Genomic DNA, 19,926 nt, shown 5'->3' on the forward strand with positions numbered 1-19,926 from the left:
CTAATAAAAGTGAGTTTGGGCACTGGCTACTTCCCTACAGTCTTTATTTTTCTCATTTACAAAGTGGTTTGTAAATTTGGTTTCTAGAGTTTCACTTCTATTCATAAAACTTGATAGTCATGTCCCCCTCCATATATGTGGCAGGTGAGTCACCCATTCATGACTTGATAACATGACTATCGCTGAAAAAATTCTTAGAAGATAGTGTCTGTGTTGTTCTGAATTGAAAGGAAGAGGCATAGATGTGTTTTTCCTTTATTCTTCTTTTCTATGCATGAATTTTTAAGTATCTCACTACAGCAACTATTACAACTTTTCCTGTAGTTTTTACTTTTAATATTTTTTTAATATTTGGGTATGGTGGTTTAGAATCCCCACATACAATTGTGCAGATATATATTGCACAAATCTAAGACCATTGTTCCCATTTTCAGTGCATAATCTTTAGACCTTAAATGGCAACTGTGTAGGTGTCAAATATTAACTTATTATGTAAAAATTATGTGCAACCTTTCTTGTTCTGAATTCTTACTTTTGGAGTAATATTATATCAGCATGGTACATATGAAGAAAGTATCCGTCTCACTGAATGTAAAATATTTTTAATGCTTTTTCCAGTCTTACTACTTCCTAACAAACTTACGAGACTTATGATTATCTTAAACTGTGCTTTTAAATACACAGTTTGTTGAAATTTCTACCATCTTTTGAATTGTGTAGTGTTGATAAAGTGGATGATGAAGACGATGAGGATTTAACAGTGAACAAAACTTGGGTCTTGGCACCAAAGATTCATGAAGGAGATATAACACAAATTCTCAACTCCTTACTTCAAGGTTATGACAATAAACTTCGCCCAGATATAGGAGGTAAGTTTGAATTATCTGTTTCGGATTTTGGTGACTATGAAAATCTTATTTACTGATGTTATTTCAATCATATAACATTCCTTGAGTGTCTGATGTGTGTCAGAGACTGCTAAGTTTGATAATTATGAGTTAAATTGGAACTGTTGAGAAATTTGCAATCTGATGTGGGAAGAAAGGCATTAGATATTTTTAAATATAATTCTTTTATGACTGCTACAATAAAAGGTACAACAGCAACATTTTGATAAAACTTCCTGAAAAAGAGTATTTGAAAGGTAAATAGGGATCTAGTCTTGTGCCAATGCAGCATTGTTTTAATTAATGTAGAATTCTAAGCTGGTAATAGATCAAGTAATCCTACTTTGTTCTTCTCAGTCGTTTATATTGGTGTATATGTTTTATAATAACTAACTTCTAAGTGCCCCCTGTGACTTTTTTGAAAGACAAAAAATATAGATTAGCCAATATTTTTATTGAGATTGCATTAAATCTATAGTCAACATAGAGAAGTCAAAATCTTTACTATATACCAAATTCATAAGTATCATGTCTCTTTCTCTCTCTGTATATATATATATATATATATACATATATATATATATATATATACATATATATATAATCTGTGAAGAAATGCTAAGTATATTTTACTATATTTAATTCTATATATTTGGATTTTGTGTTGTAAGTGTAAATACATTTTTAAAATTTTATTTTCTAATTTTAAATTAGGAATATATATATAAATGGTTATATTGCACATTTTTTGTCTTCAGAAGCTTTGTGAAGTTTCTTTATCAATTATAATCACTTATTGTTATATTCTTCAAGATTTTCTATAAGGATAGTTGACCATTACAAGTAATGATTGCATTGCAAATGCTGTCTATTTTGCATATAAAGAATATTTTACTGTATTTCCAAAATTATGCTTTTTTCATGCTGTGTTGAACTGGGTAGGACTAGAGTACATTTTGAATAGTCTTGAGTTGTTCCTGGTATTAGGGAAAGCAATTCATATTTCACTATTAGGTATGATTGCTGTTGGCTTCTTTTTTAAGGCACTTGTTAGTTCCTTTTTCATTAGCTAGAATTCTTTTTTGCTCACTGTTTTGAATAATTTCTGTGCACCCAATGAAACAATCATGTTGATTGTCTTTTGCCCTGTATTCTACTTACTGTTTGTTCTGTAAGTAGCTTTGTGTGATTTTTAAAGCTTTGCAGTTCCATAATAAATACCAGTTGGTTGTGATATATTTGATAATATTTTGTATTGGAATTTTACATCTATGTTCATGAAGAAAATTAGCCATTTATTTTATTTTCTTTAATATCTCTTTCAATTTTGGAACCAAGATCCTGCTAGCATCTACAAATGAGTTATGTTTTCCCTCCCTTTTCCTATCTGAAAGAGTTTATCTAAAATGGATGATATTTCTTCTTTAAATATTGGGGACAATTATTTAGGGAAGTCATTCTAGCTTAGATTTGAGGGAAAATTTTTAACAATTCAATTACTGTATTTAATTTTTGAATGTTTATTTATTATTTTATTTTGAGAGAATGAGAGCATACAAGCAGGAGCTGGGGAGGGGGGATTGCAGAGGGAGAAGGAGAGAGAATCCAAAGCAGTCTCCACACTACCAGGGCAGAGCCTAACACAGGGCTTAAGTGATCCCACAACCCTGGGATTGATCCCACAGCCCTGGGATCATGAACTGAGCCCAAATCAAGAGTCAGACACTAAACCAGCTCAACGGACTGTGAGCCACCCTGGAGTCCAGTTCAATTACTTTAATAGTCAGGTTTAGTAAGTTGAACCTCTTAAGGAATATGTATATTACTAGTGTTGTTTCCTGATCACTTTTGTGATATTTTCTGTATTTAAAATCTGAGAGTTCTTTTTCCTTTTGTCATTTATTTTTTAAACTTTAAAGTTTTTATTTATTTATTTTGAGAGGGAGAGAGAGAGAGAGAGAGAGAGAGAGAGAGAGAGAGAGAGAGAGATAGCCAGTGTACAAGTAGGCGAGGGGTAGAGAGAGAGGGAGAGATAGAATCCCAAGCAGGTTCCATGCTGTCAGGGCAAAACCCAATGCAGGGCTCCATCTCATGACCATGAGATCATGACCTGAGCAGAAATCAAGAGTTGGACACTTAACTGACTGAGCCACCCAGATGCCCCATATATCCATGTATTTTTATTCTATATTTTGAAATACCAAAATACACTATTATTTTTAGAGTGTTTAAAAGCAGTTAGTTTTTACTATGAAATTATCCCATTTGCTGTTCTTTACTTTCTTCAGTACTATGTTCCTATTTAGAAAAATATTCCTTACAGTGTTTCTTTTGGTGTAAGTTTAATGGCAAAAAACAATTCCATTTTTATATAAAAATACTTTTGTGTGGCCATCATTTGAATGATATTTTAAGTGAACATTTAAACCCAGGATAGTTGCTGTTTCCTAACCAAACTTATAAACCTCACTCCATTTTTTTCTATATTCTGTTTTTTCTGTTGAAAATCACTTTTCAACAGCAATGTTGCTGTCCTAGAAATAAACTTTTATCTCTGTTTGCAGGAGTTTTTTGTCTTTGGATTTCTGCAGTTTTATATAAGGCTCCCAGACTTTTTGTTTTGTTTTTGGTATTTGGGAGAGTTCAGAAGTCAACATGAATTTATTTGTTGGAATCTTTGATTACTTTTGGAAAATTCTTGGCCAACATTTCTTCAAATTTTTTTTCTATCTCAATTTCTTTGTGACTCCATTGCAGATATGCTTGACATTTTCCGGTGTCCACTAAGTCTCATATGTTTTCACATAATTTTCATTTTTATGTTTTTCATTCTTCTAAAATTAATGTTTATTTATCTTAATTTTTGAGAGGGGGAGAGAGAAAGAGAAAGAGAGAGAGAGTGATTTGAGGAAGAGCAGAGAGAAAGGCAGATAGAGAATCCCAAGCAGGCTTCATGCTGTCAGTGTAGAGTTCAGTGTGGGGCTAGACCCATGAACTGTGAGATCATGACCTGAGCTGAAATCAAGAGTCAGATGCTTAAGTGACTGAGTCACCTACGTGTCCCTCATTCTCTTTTTTATCATTGGCTTCTTTTCTGGATTAATAATTCTTGCAGTATTTGCAAGTGATTTTTAATTTTTTTAAATTTTCATTTATTTTTGAGGGAGAGACAGAATGAGAGCAGGGAAGGGGCAGACAGAGAGGAAGACACAGAATCTGAAATGGGCTCCAGGCTCTGAGCTGTCAGAACAGAGCCTGAGATGTGACTAAAACCCACAAACCATGAGATCATGACCTGAACTGAAGTCAGACACTAAATTTGCCATCTTTTTATCTATTGACTTATACATATTAAATGTAATTATTTTAGTCTTTGATAATCACAATATCTTGATCACTTGTATGACTTCTTAAAATTTTCTTTTTCAGTTTATCTCTTGGTTTAAGGTGATTTGCCTATTTCATTTATTGTATGTTAATTTTTGTTGAATGCCAGCAAAATATATTAAAATAAATAGAATTTAGATGATGTTATTTCCTTCCAGAGAGGATTCCAATTTTGTTTTGGTAGTCAAGTAAAGGAAATTGTCTTCATTTGGCCCAAACTAGTATATCTCCTTTTGTAAAACTTTCCTTTTTCCTAGGGCATAATCATTTGAAGTGTCTCTACTGATAGCCTGAGGTTTGTACTAAGACTCCCTCTCCTCGGTGGTACCAGTTATGCTGGAAATAGCTGAAATCTCTACATAATATTTAGATGATTATCAGCTGATTTATATTTGGTTTCTTAGCCTCACACTGTGCATATGAACAATTTAGGAATTAGTAAATACCTTGAGGAGAAATTGCAGGTAGAATGTTTGATTAAATTCTTCTCTGTCTTTCCTTATTGCAGAGAAGGGTTAGCTGTCTGGACAGACATTAACTCCAATTAATGTTTCTCCAGCCCAATGAGACAGATGAAAATTCTAAGCCATTTCTGTGCAGTAAAACAGCAAATGCACCAATGGGGAAAAGTGGCCATCATAATGTAGGGTTTACATCACTGCACTTCCATTCCTTCCAGGAGATTGTTGAATCCAATCCTGATTTTGTTAGCTGCAGTGTAATTCTTTCAGTAATTTAAAAAATTTTAAATCAATATTATAGTTATGTTCATTGAGATGGTTAGTTTGATACCAATTATTTATCACAAAAAGCAGAAGCCTGTAATTGCATTTTACTTATCATACTTCACTATTGATTAGTTGATAGTCTGTTTTCTTCCAAAAATGAGTTCCCTGAAAGTAGAAATCACCATACCCCTAGTGGTTAAGACAACACCTGAAGTATAAAGTTAAGATTCACTTAATAGTTGCTGAATGTATATTTGCTTAATAGAAGCCAGTGTATATGATCTTTTTTATTCCATGTGTAGGGCCATGTTGTTCTACTTCATCACATTAACAGTTTAAGTATATTATTTCAGATCAAGATAAGGATTTTCTATGTAGATCTGTGACACCATCACTTTGTTTAATAGTGTAGATTAAACATGTCCAGGAACCTTGATAACAGTACCAAGCATAGTAGCACTTTATCTGTGTACCTCAGAACATCCATAACGAACGGCTGACTTGTGTAGATGGCCTTTGCAGGCATTCCTTTCTGTCTAGAATTTCATTGGTCTCTTTACTCTTCATTGACGCTATGAAAATGTATACAGTCAACTTATTGAGGACTTCTAAGCTTAATGGCAAATTAACATTAAAAGGTTGTATAATTCCAGTGAGTTTTCAACTACTCTAACATAAAAACTAATATCTGAACAGAATCAATGCTGTCATTCTCTCAGGTCATGGGGTAGACAAGTGCCACCAGAGAGGGACTTGGTGGGGTGAGGTGGTGAGAAGGTATGATCTGCTCTTTTGTTCCATCTGCTTAAGTCTTTGAGGTTCCTAGTGAAGAGAACATGTAGGAACTTCCAAGAGGGATGGTCTTTGTGTTCATTTAATTGGGTGCAGTTGAAACCTTGGTTTTCTTAGTTTCTACTTCCTTTCAGGCAAATCCCAACTGGCCCTTAATGTCCTTTGAGAGGCATTTGTATAAGTAACAACCTGCATGAATAGGAAGGTAGAATTATTTTCTGTTGTTTGTTCATAGGCATTTTATCCTGTTTACTTCTTTGACCTGGGAAATCTATGTGATTCGACCCTCCACCAGCCTTAGCCCTCTCATGAACAGATAGGAGATATGTGCAGCTGAAGCACAGTTTTCTTGTGTCAAAAACCTGGTGAGATCTTTCTAGCCCAGTCAACTTCCTTTGATGTGAATTATGCCCACAAGAAATTAAAATATCCTAGACACATGAAAGAGTGGATGTGCAGATACTCCACTACTTTTCTCTCTCTAGAACCCATGGCTCTGCTCTTTCTTTTACCTTGATCAGGTATAGGAGCAGGAGCAGGTTGCTAAGTCTGCTGCCTACAGAGATGTTTAACTACAGAACAAGAGGCCTCTCTTGCATTTTCCTAAGAAGACATTTCTAATTATTAACTATATATATATAGTATGTATATATAATTAAATATATACAAATTGTTCTATTAAAATAGATCATTAAATATATATTAAAATTGCCATATATGTGCATTGAATATTTAAGTTGGTTATTGGCTATTGAGTATTGAAATATCATTAGTTTGACTAAGAATACATTTTTACTTTATTTTAATTTGATTAATTTCTATTTAAGTAGGCAAAGTAGCATTTTACCCGTATACATAATAAATGACTTGATTGCTGAAGTGTTCCTGGTGGGCAACTTTCTATCCAAAATTGTGTTAGTATCTTTTCTGGATTTCATGTTAAAATTGCTGGCTAAGGTTTTAGCCTGCACTTAAGTGCTTATTTATCCATGGGTAGCTTTTCATCCACATGTATCCAAATACCTATGTGCCCTTATGTAACCTGCAGAGGGAAATGGTGAGTGTTAGTTGACTTTCCTTGTTAGCAAGTCCTGGAAAATAGTATCTGGACCTAAGTGTGATATCTTTGTGCTGAGAAACCCTGCTGTCTGTGGCAAGAAAAACATTAGTTATGTTTCTTTAAAAGTTTGTGTGTTATAATGGTATCATATGAATCAATGGGTTTATTTCTTTTTTTAATGGGAAAGACCATTAAACTTAAGTTCTAGAATTAGAATTTTTAATTGACCAGAAATAATTTGTAATTAACCTTAATTAATCTGAATTAATATTAAAAAGTTACCCAGAAGCTACATAATCTGTTAAAGATATCTTCATTTGAATATGTCATCCGAGAAAGCATGGTTAAAAATAATTATGAAGAAAATATTTTTAAATCCATTTTATTTTATTTCTTCTGATTAAAAACTGATTACCCATTTCTACAGTTGGCTTTGTCAACTGTAGAAATTCCATTTTGTCTTAACCATCTGGAAGCTGAATGTGGAAATTTCATTGACCTCACTGCTTTCTTCTTTTTAAATTCTTTTTTGCTTCTTCATAGTATTCTCTGCACTTTAAGTGCCCAAAATGTCGATTCTTTCCATATATTCATTCCCATTGAGAGTTTCTATTATATTCTGATGAGATACTTAGTATCACAATGCAGAGAGAGGCTTTGCAAAAACAATCCATTGTCATTTGTAGCTGCCTTCCATCTATGAAAAATGTCATTTGCTATGGGAGGACATGTTTTCTTCAGTCATTGTTATGTTGTCACAAAACAGGAGAGCTCTCATCTCCATGTGTGTTGGAGAATTGAATGTAGTCTGTGGCCACTTTCTAAAGATCGCTTAAAGACCTTGGAATGACAATGTCCTTTTAGTTTTGTTTTTTTTTTTAATTTATGAATGGAAGTATTTTTTTTAAATATCACCCCTGTAATTGAACAAACTTTGGACTGAGAAAACCATAGTGCTAAGAAAAAGTATTTACTCTACCAAGAAGCCTATATTTTAAGTGATTTCACCCACAAGTATTGTTCATAGTATGAAGCAATAAAAAGGGTAATGAGTCATTATTAAGGAACAATGCAGATTTCTGTTGTTTTCCTCTTTACTGTATATTTTAAAGCATATAATCTCTAGCTGTAGTCTCAAAATTAATCTGAAATATTTGAGTCCACTTTCAGGCTTATTCTTCCTCGTGTTTTAGGCCTGAACTTTAAAGGACTAGATGAAATAGATGAACTATTTCTGTGTAGCTCATGTCCTAATGCAAGAGTTAATACTTTTCTAGTATACATATATTTGTCTTATAATTGGTTAAGGAAATATTGATATGAGGAAATAGCTCAAATCCAAAATGTTCTACACTGTAAATGTTAAACGTATATCCTGGATATAGAAAGGTCTTCAGGAATCATTTATTTCTTGGCATAGACAATGTTCAGCCCTTACTATTATGTGGTAAAGAAATGTTCAGTGTTTGTTGATTTATCAGATGAACTGAAAAATAAAACCGAATTAAATGAGTCTGGCACGTTGCACTTAATTGCTTTAACTGGCAATAAATATACTTACATATGGAAATAATAAACCTATTTTTTATTAATTGGCTTTCATAAAATCCATTCTGTAAATTTAGCTAAAATTATCTTGATTTTATATATTTATTAGCTTCATTTCCTAATCAAAAATAAATGGCAAACAGTTAAAACAAATCATCTCAGAGTCATGAGCCTAAGTTATTTATAAAGCCTTCTATAAATCATATGACCTACTTTTATTTAAGAAATTAATTATTGGCTAGCAGATTGAATTACATTGTCATGTACTGTACAGGTCTACAGACTTCTAGTTTTGCATACTAAACCTACTTTCAACAAAACTCATATATCTTTCTAGCTAAGAAAATATGTATGCTGTGTAATATCTTTATTTGAGGAAAAATAAACTATGTATATATTATTATGTTTTCTAAGTGTAGTTTATTTTTCAATCACAAAAGGTAAATTTAATATTGCTTTATAATTCTATAGGCACTGTTTTTCAAAATGCCTCAAGTATTCTATTGAATCTTGCTAGCATGGGAGAATTTCTAGGTTGGAAGTTTTTAAGACAGGTGACTTGGGGCGGGATAGAAATTCTGACGGGCTGAATCAGCTATGTTTAGAGGTGGAGGTAAGTCCTGTCAGGTTGAACATAGTGGCTGAATTGTTAGGATGATTAATATTAGGCCAGAAATGGGAAATCAAATGAAATTTCGTGAAGAGAACTGCATAAATATTACTAAACATGCCACTTTGGTATAGAGACCTTCAATCTGTGAGGTGTTTCTTTTGTTTTATGTTGTTTGCTACACCTCTATATAAATCTCTGTAAGGCATCTGATAGGTTTTCTTCTTGAGATAATTTTTTTCTTATCTACTTTGTGAACCCTTTATGTTCACTCCTCAACAAGTATTTGCTACCTCAATAAATGAACCCTTTATGTTTTATTTGGTAGGGGGAATAAAAGAAACTATGTGAAAATGTTTTTCATGGCAAACAAAAAAGCATAATCAAATATGGTGGTATTGCAAGTGTTTATTTAATCATGTCATTTAATAGTATTTAAAAGGCTGACCTGCACTACATGTTTTGATAGAATATAAAAACAATGATATACAGTATATACCATTTAAGACTAGCCAGAAAGACAGAAATGGTTATGTATGAAACACAACTGATGAAATCTATAGTGACATCTCTACAATGTACTCTGTGAAAGTTAGATAAAAATACACCTAACTCTGGAGCCAACTTAAACGACCTAAAAGAGTGTTGTTAACAAGGGAGAGAGAAGTAACCACAAATATTTATGAAGCTCCCTGTAAGACTCAGACCTGAGGGCGGATGCTTTACAGACATTATCTCTTTAATCCTCATAACCGGGCTTTAAGTCCCATTGTGTGCTGGAACATGCTTATATTGGCTCACAATAGCTACTTAATATTGTCTCCAGTCTGCTTTCAGTGACTTCAAATTGGTATTCTTAAATCAGCCAATGTGGGAATAGTCACCCAGGGATATCGGTAAGAACTACAAATCAGGGCTTCCTCTCCACCAACTATGGGAACAAGGCTGTTAAAGGTTTACTGGCACACACTGAGATGCATTTATAAGACTCCGTTATATTTAGCTTCTAATATCCATTCAAATTCTAAACTTCCATGATATTTCAGACAGCAAATTATCTAGGAATTTTTATTAAATTAACTTTCTTAACTTTAATGAATGATTTAAATATTTATAACATTTTTGGTTGCACATTAAAATTTCAGTTAAAAGTGTTAATTTTTATGTACATAAGTGTCTTATAAACTGAAAAGGTGTTTGTGTTTTTGTAATGGGCTATGTTTCTTCATTTTCTAATGAGGAATATTTTATTTAAATGATACATATTATTATTGATGAAGATTTGTTTAAAGCTAAGATTTATTTCACACAACCTCTGATCATATCTTTGACCATGCTTTGTGTTGGTATTTTGCAGTGAGACCTACTGTAATTGAAACTGATGTTTATGTAAACAGCATTGGACCAGTTGATCCCATAAATATGGTGAGTAATGAATATTAAATAATTGTCTGCCATAGAGTTCTTGAGTACTTACCTCCACAGTAAAATGGATATGTGACTAATTCTGATGGCTAATTCTGAATGAGTTCAGAGCAAATTGTGAAATTACTGTGTGCCAGGCTCAGGGCACACAGAGCTAAACTATCTCATATCTAAGAATGTGAAGTCTGTTCTTTCAGTGTACTGTGTTTGGTAGGAGCTATGGTAGGACATAAAAAATTATCTGAAGAAGTCTGGAAAGATATAACCAGAAGCACTGAAGGGAAAATAGAGAAAGAAAAAGACTTATTGGCAGAGTGGGGAGCACACACAGTGTCATGAAGAAATGAAACAACCTGACAAGATCAGGGAAACTTCCAGAAGTTTGATAGCACTGGAATATAAGGTGATACATGAGGAAATGAGGCTGGAAGATGCTTAAGGTCCTTATTAAGGACGGTCTTCTAAACCATAACAGAAGGCTGTGTGTCGCATGAATTGAATCCCTTGGATCAGAGAAATGACTGGAAGTTTTTCATCAGGAAGGTATCATAGGTGAATTTATATTTTAATAGATCACTATTATAACAGTGTAGAATATGGGTGAGACCAGCTAAGAAGGTTAGAGAGACCACGTGAGAGGTTGCCTTAGTCTGAGCAACAGGTCTTCTATTCTGGAGCAATCCAAAAATCATATCCTGAGGGACGAAGGTATAGGGCTTCAACATAAATTTTAGGGGAACACAATCTACTCCATAACACCATGGAAAGATAATTCTTAAGACCTTGATGGTTTTCTCTCTTACTTCATTTATCCATTAGTACAACAGTCAAATCATGTCTTTGTTATAGGCCTTAACCTCTTTTTTATCTGAATAGTCATCATGCCTCACAATTGCCTGTGTCTGCTGTATTCCTACAGCCCCAGTTTCTCTTACTTAATATGATGTTCACGCAATTGTCATTAACTTTCACAGCTGCCTGCATTGACTACTGTACTGATGGAATTTTGGCCACACCATAACTGACTTCCTTGTCTCCTTCTTGCAAATGAATATGAATTGGTTGTGGAAATAAGTTGAATGTGAGAATCTGACATGAGGAGCTAACTCTCAGGAGACAGTTAGAGCTAGAGCAAGTATTTTTCAGAAATTAGCTGAATCTCTGAGAGATGGGAAAACAGTTTTAAAGAGAAGAAAAAAGTAATAAACATCAGACCTTAAGGAACACATACATTTAAAGACCTGAAGGATGAAGCTGAGGTAGTAAATGAAATAGCAAGGCTAGCAACAAAAAGAAGAGAAAGCAGTGGCACAGCAACCAAGGGAAAAGGAAGCTCTAACAAAATTTTTGAGTGTTAGCTCTGCCCAAATCAAATTTCCAAACAAATGGTTGATTTTCGCAGAGGAAGCATTCTATATACTTGTGTGTATTAACATTATGCAAATTTGAGATTTTATAAAATAATATATTACAAAAAATGCTCATTTTCTCCTTAGAAGAATCTTACAATGGTTAGTTCTAATTAACTAATGCTTATAGAAAACAACCCAGTTGGAATTCATGGAGCTCTACATTCTCTGAACTGTATGTGTTTTGTCTTGGGCTCTTGTTTTCACTTTGTTGGATTCATTTTAAAAAATGTGGTCATTAAAATAAAGAATAAAGAGAACTAGGATTTAAGGATGTGTTAGTTTTCCAGAGATTTTTTGACAAGAATGGCTACTGAGAGGCTTAAATGATGATCTTCCTGTATAAAAGTTTCATAGTATTAAAGATTTAGTTTTCCTAGTAGGGCAAACTACACACTTGTAACCGTGGCCAGTGATAGCTATTTTAAAAAGCTAATTAAAAGAAATTGTTATTAAAACTGATGACATACTAAAAGCACATACAAGGAAAAAAAGACATGGAACAATTGATAATGTTTATTAAAAGAGAAACATTGTCATACTGAGGATTAATAAGGAGCAGTTTACATAGAAGACTGTTTTAACTAAACAATGCAAAAAATTAGAATTCAGTTTTCATAAAATGAACAAGATTGCTTTGAATGTGAATGTAATCAAGCAAGCAGACTTGGTGTAAATAAGCAAGTAGGAGGATAAAGTGCTTTCCCCTCCTCCCCCTTAACTCACACAGTTTAAGTTCCTGGTAATGAACAAAATTAATGTATTAGTTTAATGGTTTTATTTTTTTTTATCATTAGCCAAAATTTGGTTTCATATAAAATTGTTATTTCTTTTTTAAGTTTGGTAATATAAAATAGTATCGCTGTAGATTACTGAGAAGACCTAAAACATTATTCTACAGTAAGATATGTTTTTCCTTATTTTTTTTTCATAGTTAGGTGAATGACTTCAAATTTGGTGTCATTATCAAAAATTAGTATATTCAATAATTGAACGCTGAATAAATTAGTCAATAAATAGATCATTTATATAGTTTAAATTCAAGATGAGTAACAGAGTCATTAATGAAGACAACAAAAATAAAAGAACTTGGATAAAGGCTGTTCAACTACATGTGCTCTAATTAAAACTCGTAGTAATTTATGAGCACTACAATGTATAAAATTGTTGAATCACTATATTGTACACTTGAAACTAATACCGTATATTAACTATACTGGAGTTAAAATTTAAAAAAAAAGCTTAATAATCAGCAATCATAAATATAAAGGGAACAAAAATATACAATAATTGGAACTAAAGGCAAAGTAATGTTAAAAGAGGTCATTAGCCTGGAATTAAAATGTGTTTTAACCTCTTAGTTTTGGGGGCTTTGGGGAAATTATGTGTTATTACTCTTCTGAGTAGATATCGCAGGATAATAGAACAATACCTGCTTACCCTCTGATAGCTAAGACAACATTCAAGGAGTGTAGCGATCCTCTGACTTGAACAGAAATCGCTAAGAGTGACCTTCCCACTCCCCTCACCTCTGGAACCACCAGGCCCTACCATGCTTACGTCTCTATTGCAGGGGAGACCAAGTCCTTCTCTGCAGGATGGGAGAATTGCTGACCCACTCATTCCAAGGCCCAGGAATGAGTGAACTCTTGGGACTGGCCATCCACCCCCAGGGTGGCAGGTCTGGGAAGAGCAGCCTGGAGAGGCAGACACTGCCCAGCTCTTTAACATGCAAGCCCAATCCCCTCTGAAGCCACCCTCATGTTTGGAATGGCAGTAATGGTTCGTGGCTTCGAGCCCCGCATCGGGCTCTGTGCAGACAGCTAGCTCAGAGCCTGGAGCCTGCTTCAGATTCTGTGCCTCCCTCTCTCTCTGACCCTCCCCTGCTCGCGCTCTCTCTCTCTTTCTCTCTCAAAAATAAATAAAAAGTCTTAAAAATTTTTTTAATTTAAAGTTAATATCTAACATTTTATAACATTGTTGTGATCAACAGTGTTATGATCACTGGACTTTAGAGCTCAAAAAGATCATAATAATGATCTTGCCTTGTGCCCTCATTTTTCCAGGGAGACAGAATAAGTGATTTGGTGAGCATTATGTTCTAGAAAGTCACAGATTTGGGACTATAGTATGATTTCCTGATTCTATCCAGCCAATGTTCTTTATAGCTTCTCACTACAATACACCCTTTCAGTGTCAGTATCCATTCTGTTAATGATCTAACATGTATTTAAAATTGTGCCTCTAATTAAAAGAAATGCCTTATCTCTTATTCAATGTGTTATTTTTACAGTTTTTAGTGGAAAGGATTTTAATAATATACTAAAATTTTAGGTCTTAAATTGGCCTTAGTGAGTCTGAACTAACATCAATTGCCCTACAATTTAATTAAAATGTGAAAGGAGAAAAACTTGTATAAATGTCTTGACATTTGATGTCTTGCTAAAATGGAAATTATGACAAATTTCTGTAATGGAAATTCTGCAAATTATGTGCTGAGCCTTGGATTTTCTAATAAGAACACTCAGCTTTGTGATATGCACAATTATATCCAAACTACTGAAGTAAATACTGGAAGTCAGTGCTTCTAAAGCAGTACAAACAATGCCTTTCTAGCAGCACACTGACAGTGTCAGAAAACTCATTTTCTGCATCAAGAATATGGACAATAGAAATAATCTATAAAGTGGTAGTTAATATAAAAGATTTAAAACATGAGGCATGCAGATTCTTTCTAAGTACGGTATCCCATCTTGCTTAGATAGGAAGACTAATTTCTTATAGCAAGAGATGCCTTTTTCAGCTTTATTGAGGTATAATTGACAAAAAATGTATATATTTAAGGTGTACCACTTGATGTTTTGATTTATATACACCTTGTGACATAATCACCATAATCAAGTCAGTTGACATAGACATCACCTCACATAGTTACCTTTTTTCCTTTTCCTTTTTCTTTTTCTCTGTGTGTGTGCTTACACGTGCACGTGCGTGTGTGTGTGTCTTGAGAGTATTTAAGATCTAACCTTTTGGGGCACATGAGTGGCTCAGTCCACAAGTGTGCAACTCTTGGTTTCAGCTCAGGTCATGATCTCACAGTTTCACGAGTTCCACCCCCATGTGGGGCTCTACACTGGCAGCAGAGAGTCTGCCTGTGATCCTCTCTCTCTCCCTCTCTCTGCCATTGCTCCACTTGTACTCTCTGTCTTTCTCAAAATAAATAAATAAACTTAAAAAAAGAGATCTGTCCTCTCGGAGTGTCTGGGTGGCTCAGTCAGTTATGCGTTCATCTCTTGATTTGGGCTCAGGTTGTGGTCTCAGAGTTCCTGAGATTGAGCCCCGAGTCATGAGAGCATGTAGCCTGCTTGGGATTTTCTCTTCCCTTCGATCTCTGCCCTTTCCCATCTTGTGCCCACTCTCTCACTCTCTCAAAATAAATGAATAACCTTAAAAATCTATCTTCTTAACAAATTTCAAATATATGAATGTTAACAAATATATTTTTAATACAGTGTAGTTACAAATGCAGGAATTCTTGTCACCCTCAGACCACAGACAAAGAATCTGGCCATCTAGCCCTGAACCAATCAATGGCAAATATTAAGCATGTAGATAGAAAACAGATGTTTCATTGGTTTATTGCTTCTCTAGAAAGCAGAATCTTCATTTGGATACGATTTATTTGTTGCAGGGAATTCCTTACCATGCTTTTAAAGGTTTATTTGAGAGAGAGAGAGAGTGGGGAGGGGGAGGACAGAGAGAGGGAGACACACAATCCAAAACAGGCTCTGGGCTGACAGCAACGAAAGCCTGATGCAGGGCTTAAACTCATGCGCTGTGAGATCATGACCTGAGCCAAAGTTGGATACTTAACCTACTGAGTTACCCAGATGCCCCCATAATACTTTTAGTAGTAACCATGAAGATGATTTCTTTCTAGATGTCGTGCTCTGTATTTATAGGTTTCCCATTTAGAATGTAACCTTCTCTCACATGTTGATCTATATTTGTATAACTTTAGTTTAGATGATAGACCTGTAACTATGAACTTAGCCATGAATTTAGTTCTTGAAGATTAATTCAAATGCATTGTAGACACTGGGGATGATTATCTATCTATCTATCTATATGCATATATATGCATATGTGTATATACATATGCATGCATATATGTACATATGTGTGTGTATACATATATATACACATATGTGTGTGTACACACACACACACATTCCATTTATGCCATAATCAACTATTTATTGTCTTTTATATGCCAGACGCTGTTTTTCAGGTTTGAGTTTACAGGTCTGATTCATCTTTTTGTTGTTCGTTTATTCATTTGTTTTATTTTTTAGAATCCACATATAAATGAAATCATATGGTGTTTTGTCTGGCTTATTTCACCTAGCATACCCTCTAGTTCCAACAATATTGTCACAAATGACAAGATTCCGTCCTTTATTTGGCTAGGTAATATTCCATAGTGTGTGTGTGTGTGTGTGTGTGTGTGTGTGTGTGTGTGTATCAATGATATATCATATCAATGATACTTGAGTTGCTTCTATATCTTGGTTATTGTAAATAATGCTGTAATAAACATAGAAGTGCATATATCTTTTCAAGTTAGTGTTTTCTTTTTTTGGGGGGGAGGGGGTAAATACCCAGTAGTGGAATTATTGGATCATATGGTATATCTATTTTTAATTTTTTGAATAAGCTCTATATTATTTCTACAGTGGCTCTACCAATTTACATTCCTATCAATAATATACAAGGGTGGGAGGTATATAGAGGTTGGACAAAATGAGTAAAGGAGAGTGGGATAGATAGTCTTCCAGTTTGGCATGAATATCACATGGGAATAAAAGGTACTACATAGGGAATATAGTCAATGGTATTGTAATACATTGCACAGTGACAGAAGGTAGCTACACTTGTGTTGAGCATAGCAAATTATATACAGTTGTTACATTATTATGTGGTATGCTTGAATCTAATGTATATTGTGTATCAGTTGAACTTAAAGAATAAAACATAATAGAAGAATGCATGCTAAACAAGAGTTTAGGTTATAGTTTTAGATAATCAACCTTTTTCCTTATGGAGCTTACAAAATAGTTGGGGGGAGGGGCACTGTAAAATAAATAAATATATAACTATTAAGTGATAAAGAAAATATAGAAGTGAAACAAAGCACTTGATAGGGTCAGGATGGCAGAGTGGTTTTAGTATATGTAATATACAAGGGAAACATCCCTCATTAGGTGACATTTGAATAGAAAGCAACAGTGTTCAAGGAGAAAGTCATAGAAATATCTATGACTGGAGAGTGCTTTGTCTGAGGGAATGGCAGGAGCAAAGCCTCCAAGATAAGAATGTGCATTGAACAGCAAGGAGAACAGTAGTGTTTGTAATAAAATTAGGAAGTGTTAAAAGAGGTAAGAGAAGTTGGTGTAATCAGGGTTCAGACCATCTGGAGTCCTAAATATATTTAAAGGTTGTGGGATATTTTTTTGTCTGAATGAATGTGAGAATGTGATAGAAAAGTGTTGATCACAGGAGTGATAATGATATGACAAAGTTTTCAGTGAGACCGCTATCCTTCTGAATGAAGAACTAACTATAGGAGGTCAGTTGTGGAAGCAGGGACACTAGTTCAAGGAATTACAAGAATTAAGGAGAAGGTTGATGATGGTGAAACAAATCAGAAGTTATCAGATTCTGGAAGTTATTTGAAAATGGTGATACCAAGGTATTTTGATATGCCAGATGTGGAGTTTTAGAGAAAAAGAGGATAAAGTTGTCACTTGATGAGATGGAGAAGAGATACAAGATTGATTGATTGATTGATTGACTTTGAGGATGATGAAGATCAAGAGTTCTATTTTGAAATTTTAAGCTTGAGGTGTCTATTAGCCAATCCAGAGGAAAATGTTAAGGAGGCGGTTGTACATTCATGTTGAGATTTCAGGGAAAGCAGCTGCACATGGAGGATAGCTTTTACAATTTTTAGGCAATATACATGATACTTATAGTCAAGAGATTGGATGGGATTACTTGGAAGTAAAGAGAAGGGGACAGAGTGGTATTAAACTGGGGCACTGTATTGCTAAGGCACATGAAAAATGCAGAGGACCTAGCAAAGGAGACTGAGAAGGAATGGCCACTGAAGTAGGAGAAAAACAAGACTCAGTTGGTGTCCCGTTTTGAGTGGGTCAGATGTTTCATGAAACAGAAACTGATTAACTGATTCAGATTCTGCAAATGAGCTAATGATATGAATATTTAGAACATATTAGCTAGATAATTTTTATGACTTGGAATATTGGTACTAGAACTGGCTGTCTCTGTGCATGAAGAAATTTCTTCAAACATAAAACTCTGTCTATAAAATGTTCCTATCTTCCAGAGGAGGCATTGCATGGCTGTGTCTTACAATCTCTGTAAACTGGAATGTTTGCAAAGGCCCTGATGCCCCCTTTTAAAAATGTTCTTAAGGGGTGCCTGTGTGGCTCATTTGGGTAAGCATCCAACTCTTGGTTTCCTCACAGTTCTGTGATTTCAAGCCCTGCATCAGGTTCTGCACTGCTGGTGTGGAACCTCTCTCTGTCTCTTCCTTTCTCAAAATAAATAAACTTAAAAAAATTTAAATAGTATGAAGTATTTCCTTTATTATTATGACCCATAAAATTATAGAATGTTTACTTTGTGTGAAATTATTGTTTTAAGTAATTTACATTAGATACTAGCAAGAACCTTATGTACTAGACTCTGTATTATCCTGATTCAAGAGGAGGAAAGTGAGCCATAAAGCGCTGAGAAATTTGGAGTACCAGAATGGCTCAGTTGATTAAAAGCCTCTGACTCCTGATTTTGGGTGGAGTCATGATCTCATGGATGTGAGACTCAACTCCGCATTAGGCTCGGCTTTGGGTGTGGAGGCTGATTGAGATTCACTTTCTCTCCCTCTGCCCCCTCCCCCACCACCAGCTAGGCCGGGCAGGCAGGCACACATACTTCCTCTCTCTCGAACAAACAAACAAACAAACAAACAAACAAACAAAAAACCGCTGAGAAATTTACTGAAGGTCAACCAAAAATTGTTATATTCAGAATTCAAGCCCTGGAAGTCTTCCCAAAAGTAACATTCACCTCCCAATCACTACACTAACCTGCCTCCCTCAAAATCAGTCTCACCACATGGGCTTAGAATAGTCCACTGTCCACACTGAAAAAAATGTGAATTTCTCTTGGCTATATATCAGATTCCTCAGTTGGCTACGTTTTCCTCCGGCCATTTATGTTTCTGCTTTGGGACTCAATGCAGTGCTGTAGTGAATCTGGAAAGTCTTTCTTTTGCCTTCCAAATTGTCTTTGTACCTCATTTCAGCTCCCTGTGTGACAGACGTGCACTCCATGGACATATTTGTTCCTCTTTTGTATCCATCTCAGAAAAGCGGGGCGATTTTAAACATCCTTGGATGCCTAAGCGTTGAGAAAGTTCCTAGAATTTTTTTTCAAGAAATTGTTCTTCCATGTGATATTTGGTATTAGTTGGTCATAATTTTAATGAAATTTCTCAAGACATGCATAACTATAGAAGGTTAAAGTCACAAATAAATAAATGGTTAGAGGACCTCATTGTTTAAAATGTAAAGATCTGAGGTAATGGATTGCCCATGGTAGGCTGATAGAAGGATATATTGACATGTCCAGAACTTTTCTTATCCTACCAGTAGATGCCTTGGAAGGACAGACCACACTTCTTATTCTCCTATGAATGGTACAGGAAATAGGCAGTATTGTATGTTTGACCCCATGAGTAACCTTAATGCAGGTAACATTTTGGAATTACTTTGCAAATATTCATATGGCTTATTTTGGGGGACCACCCATTGAAAAATAGCATTCCAAATTTCATTACCTTTATGCAATTCCAAAATGGAATCTGAGAACTTCTTAACAAATGAGTATCTATATAGGAAACAATGGTAATCTATATATTCTGGAGCATAGTTGGTGTTTCAAAGGACTAATAAATAATTCTCCCATTTTTATCTCTCTGCATGCATTCTGAACC

The 19,926-nt window shown here is 34.5% G+C and overlaps 1 protein-coding gene across 1 annotated transcript in view; it reads left to right on the forward strand.

Moving 5' to 3' along the window:
* GABRG1 (gamma-aminobutyric acid type A receptor gamma1 subunit) overlaps nucleotides 1–19,926 on the forward strand; it is a 63,353-nt gene that overhangs the window by 12,010 nt on the left and 31,417 nt on the right. Inside the window, exons 2-3 of the mRNA XM_029946427.1 lie at nucleotides 721–869; nucleotides 10,370–10,437. Coding sequence (XP_029802287.1) covers nucleotides 721–869; nucleotides 10,370–10,437 — 217 coding nt within the window. The remainder of the gene's footprint in view (nucleotides 1–720; nucleotides 870–10,369; nucleotides 10,438–19,926) is intronic.

The sequence above is a fragment of the Suricata suricatta genome, chromosome 1 (genome assembly GCF_006229205.1).
Source record: "Suricata suricatta isolate VVHF042 chromosome 1, meerkat_22Aug2017_6uvM2_HiC, whole genome shotgun sequence".
Taxonomy (NCBI): domain Eukaryota; kingdom Metazoa; phylum Chordata; class Mammalia; order Carnivora; family Herpestidae; genus Suricata; species Suricata suricatta.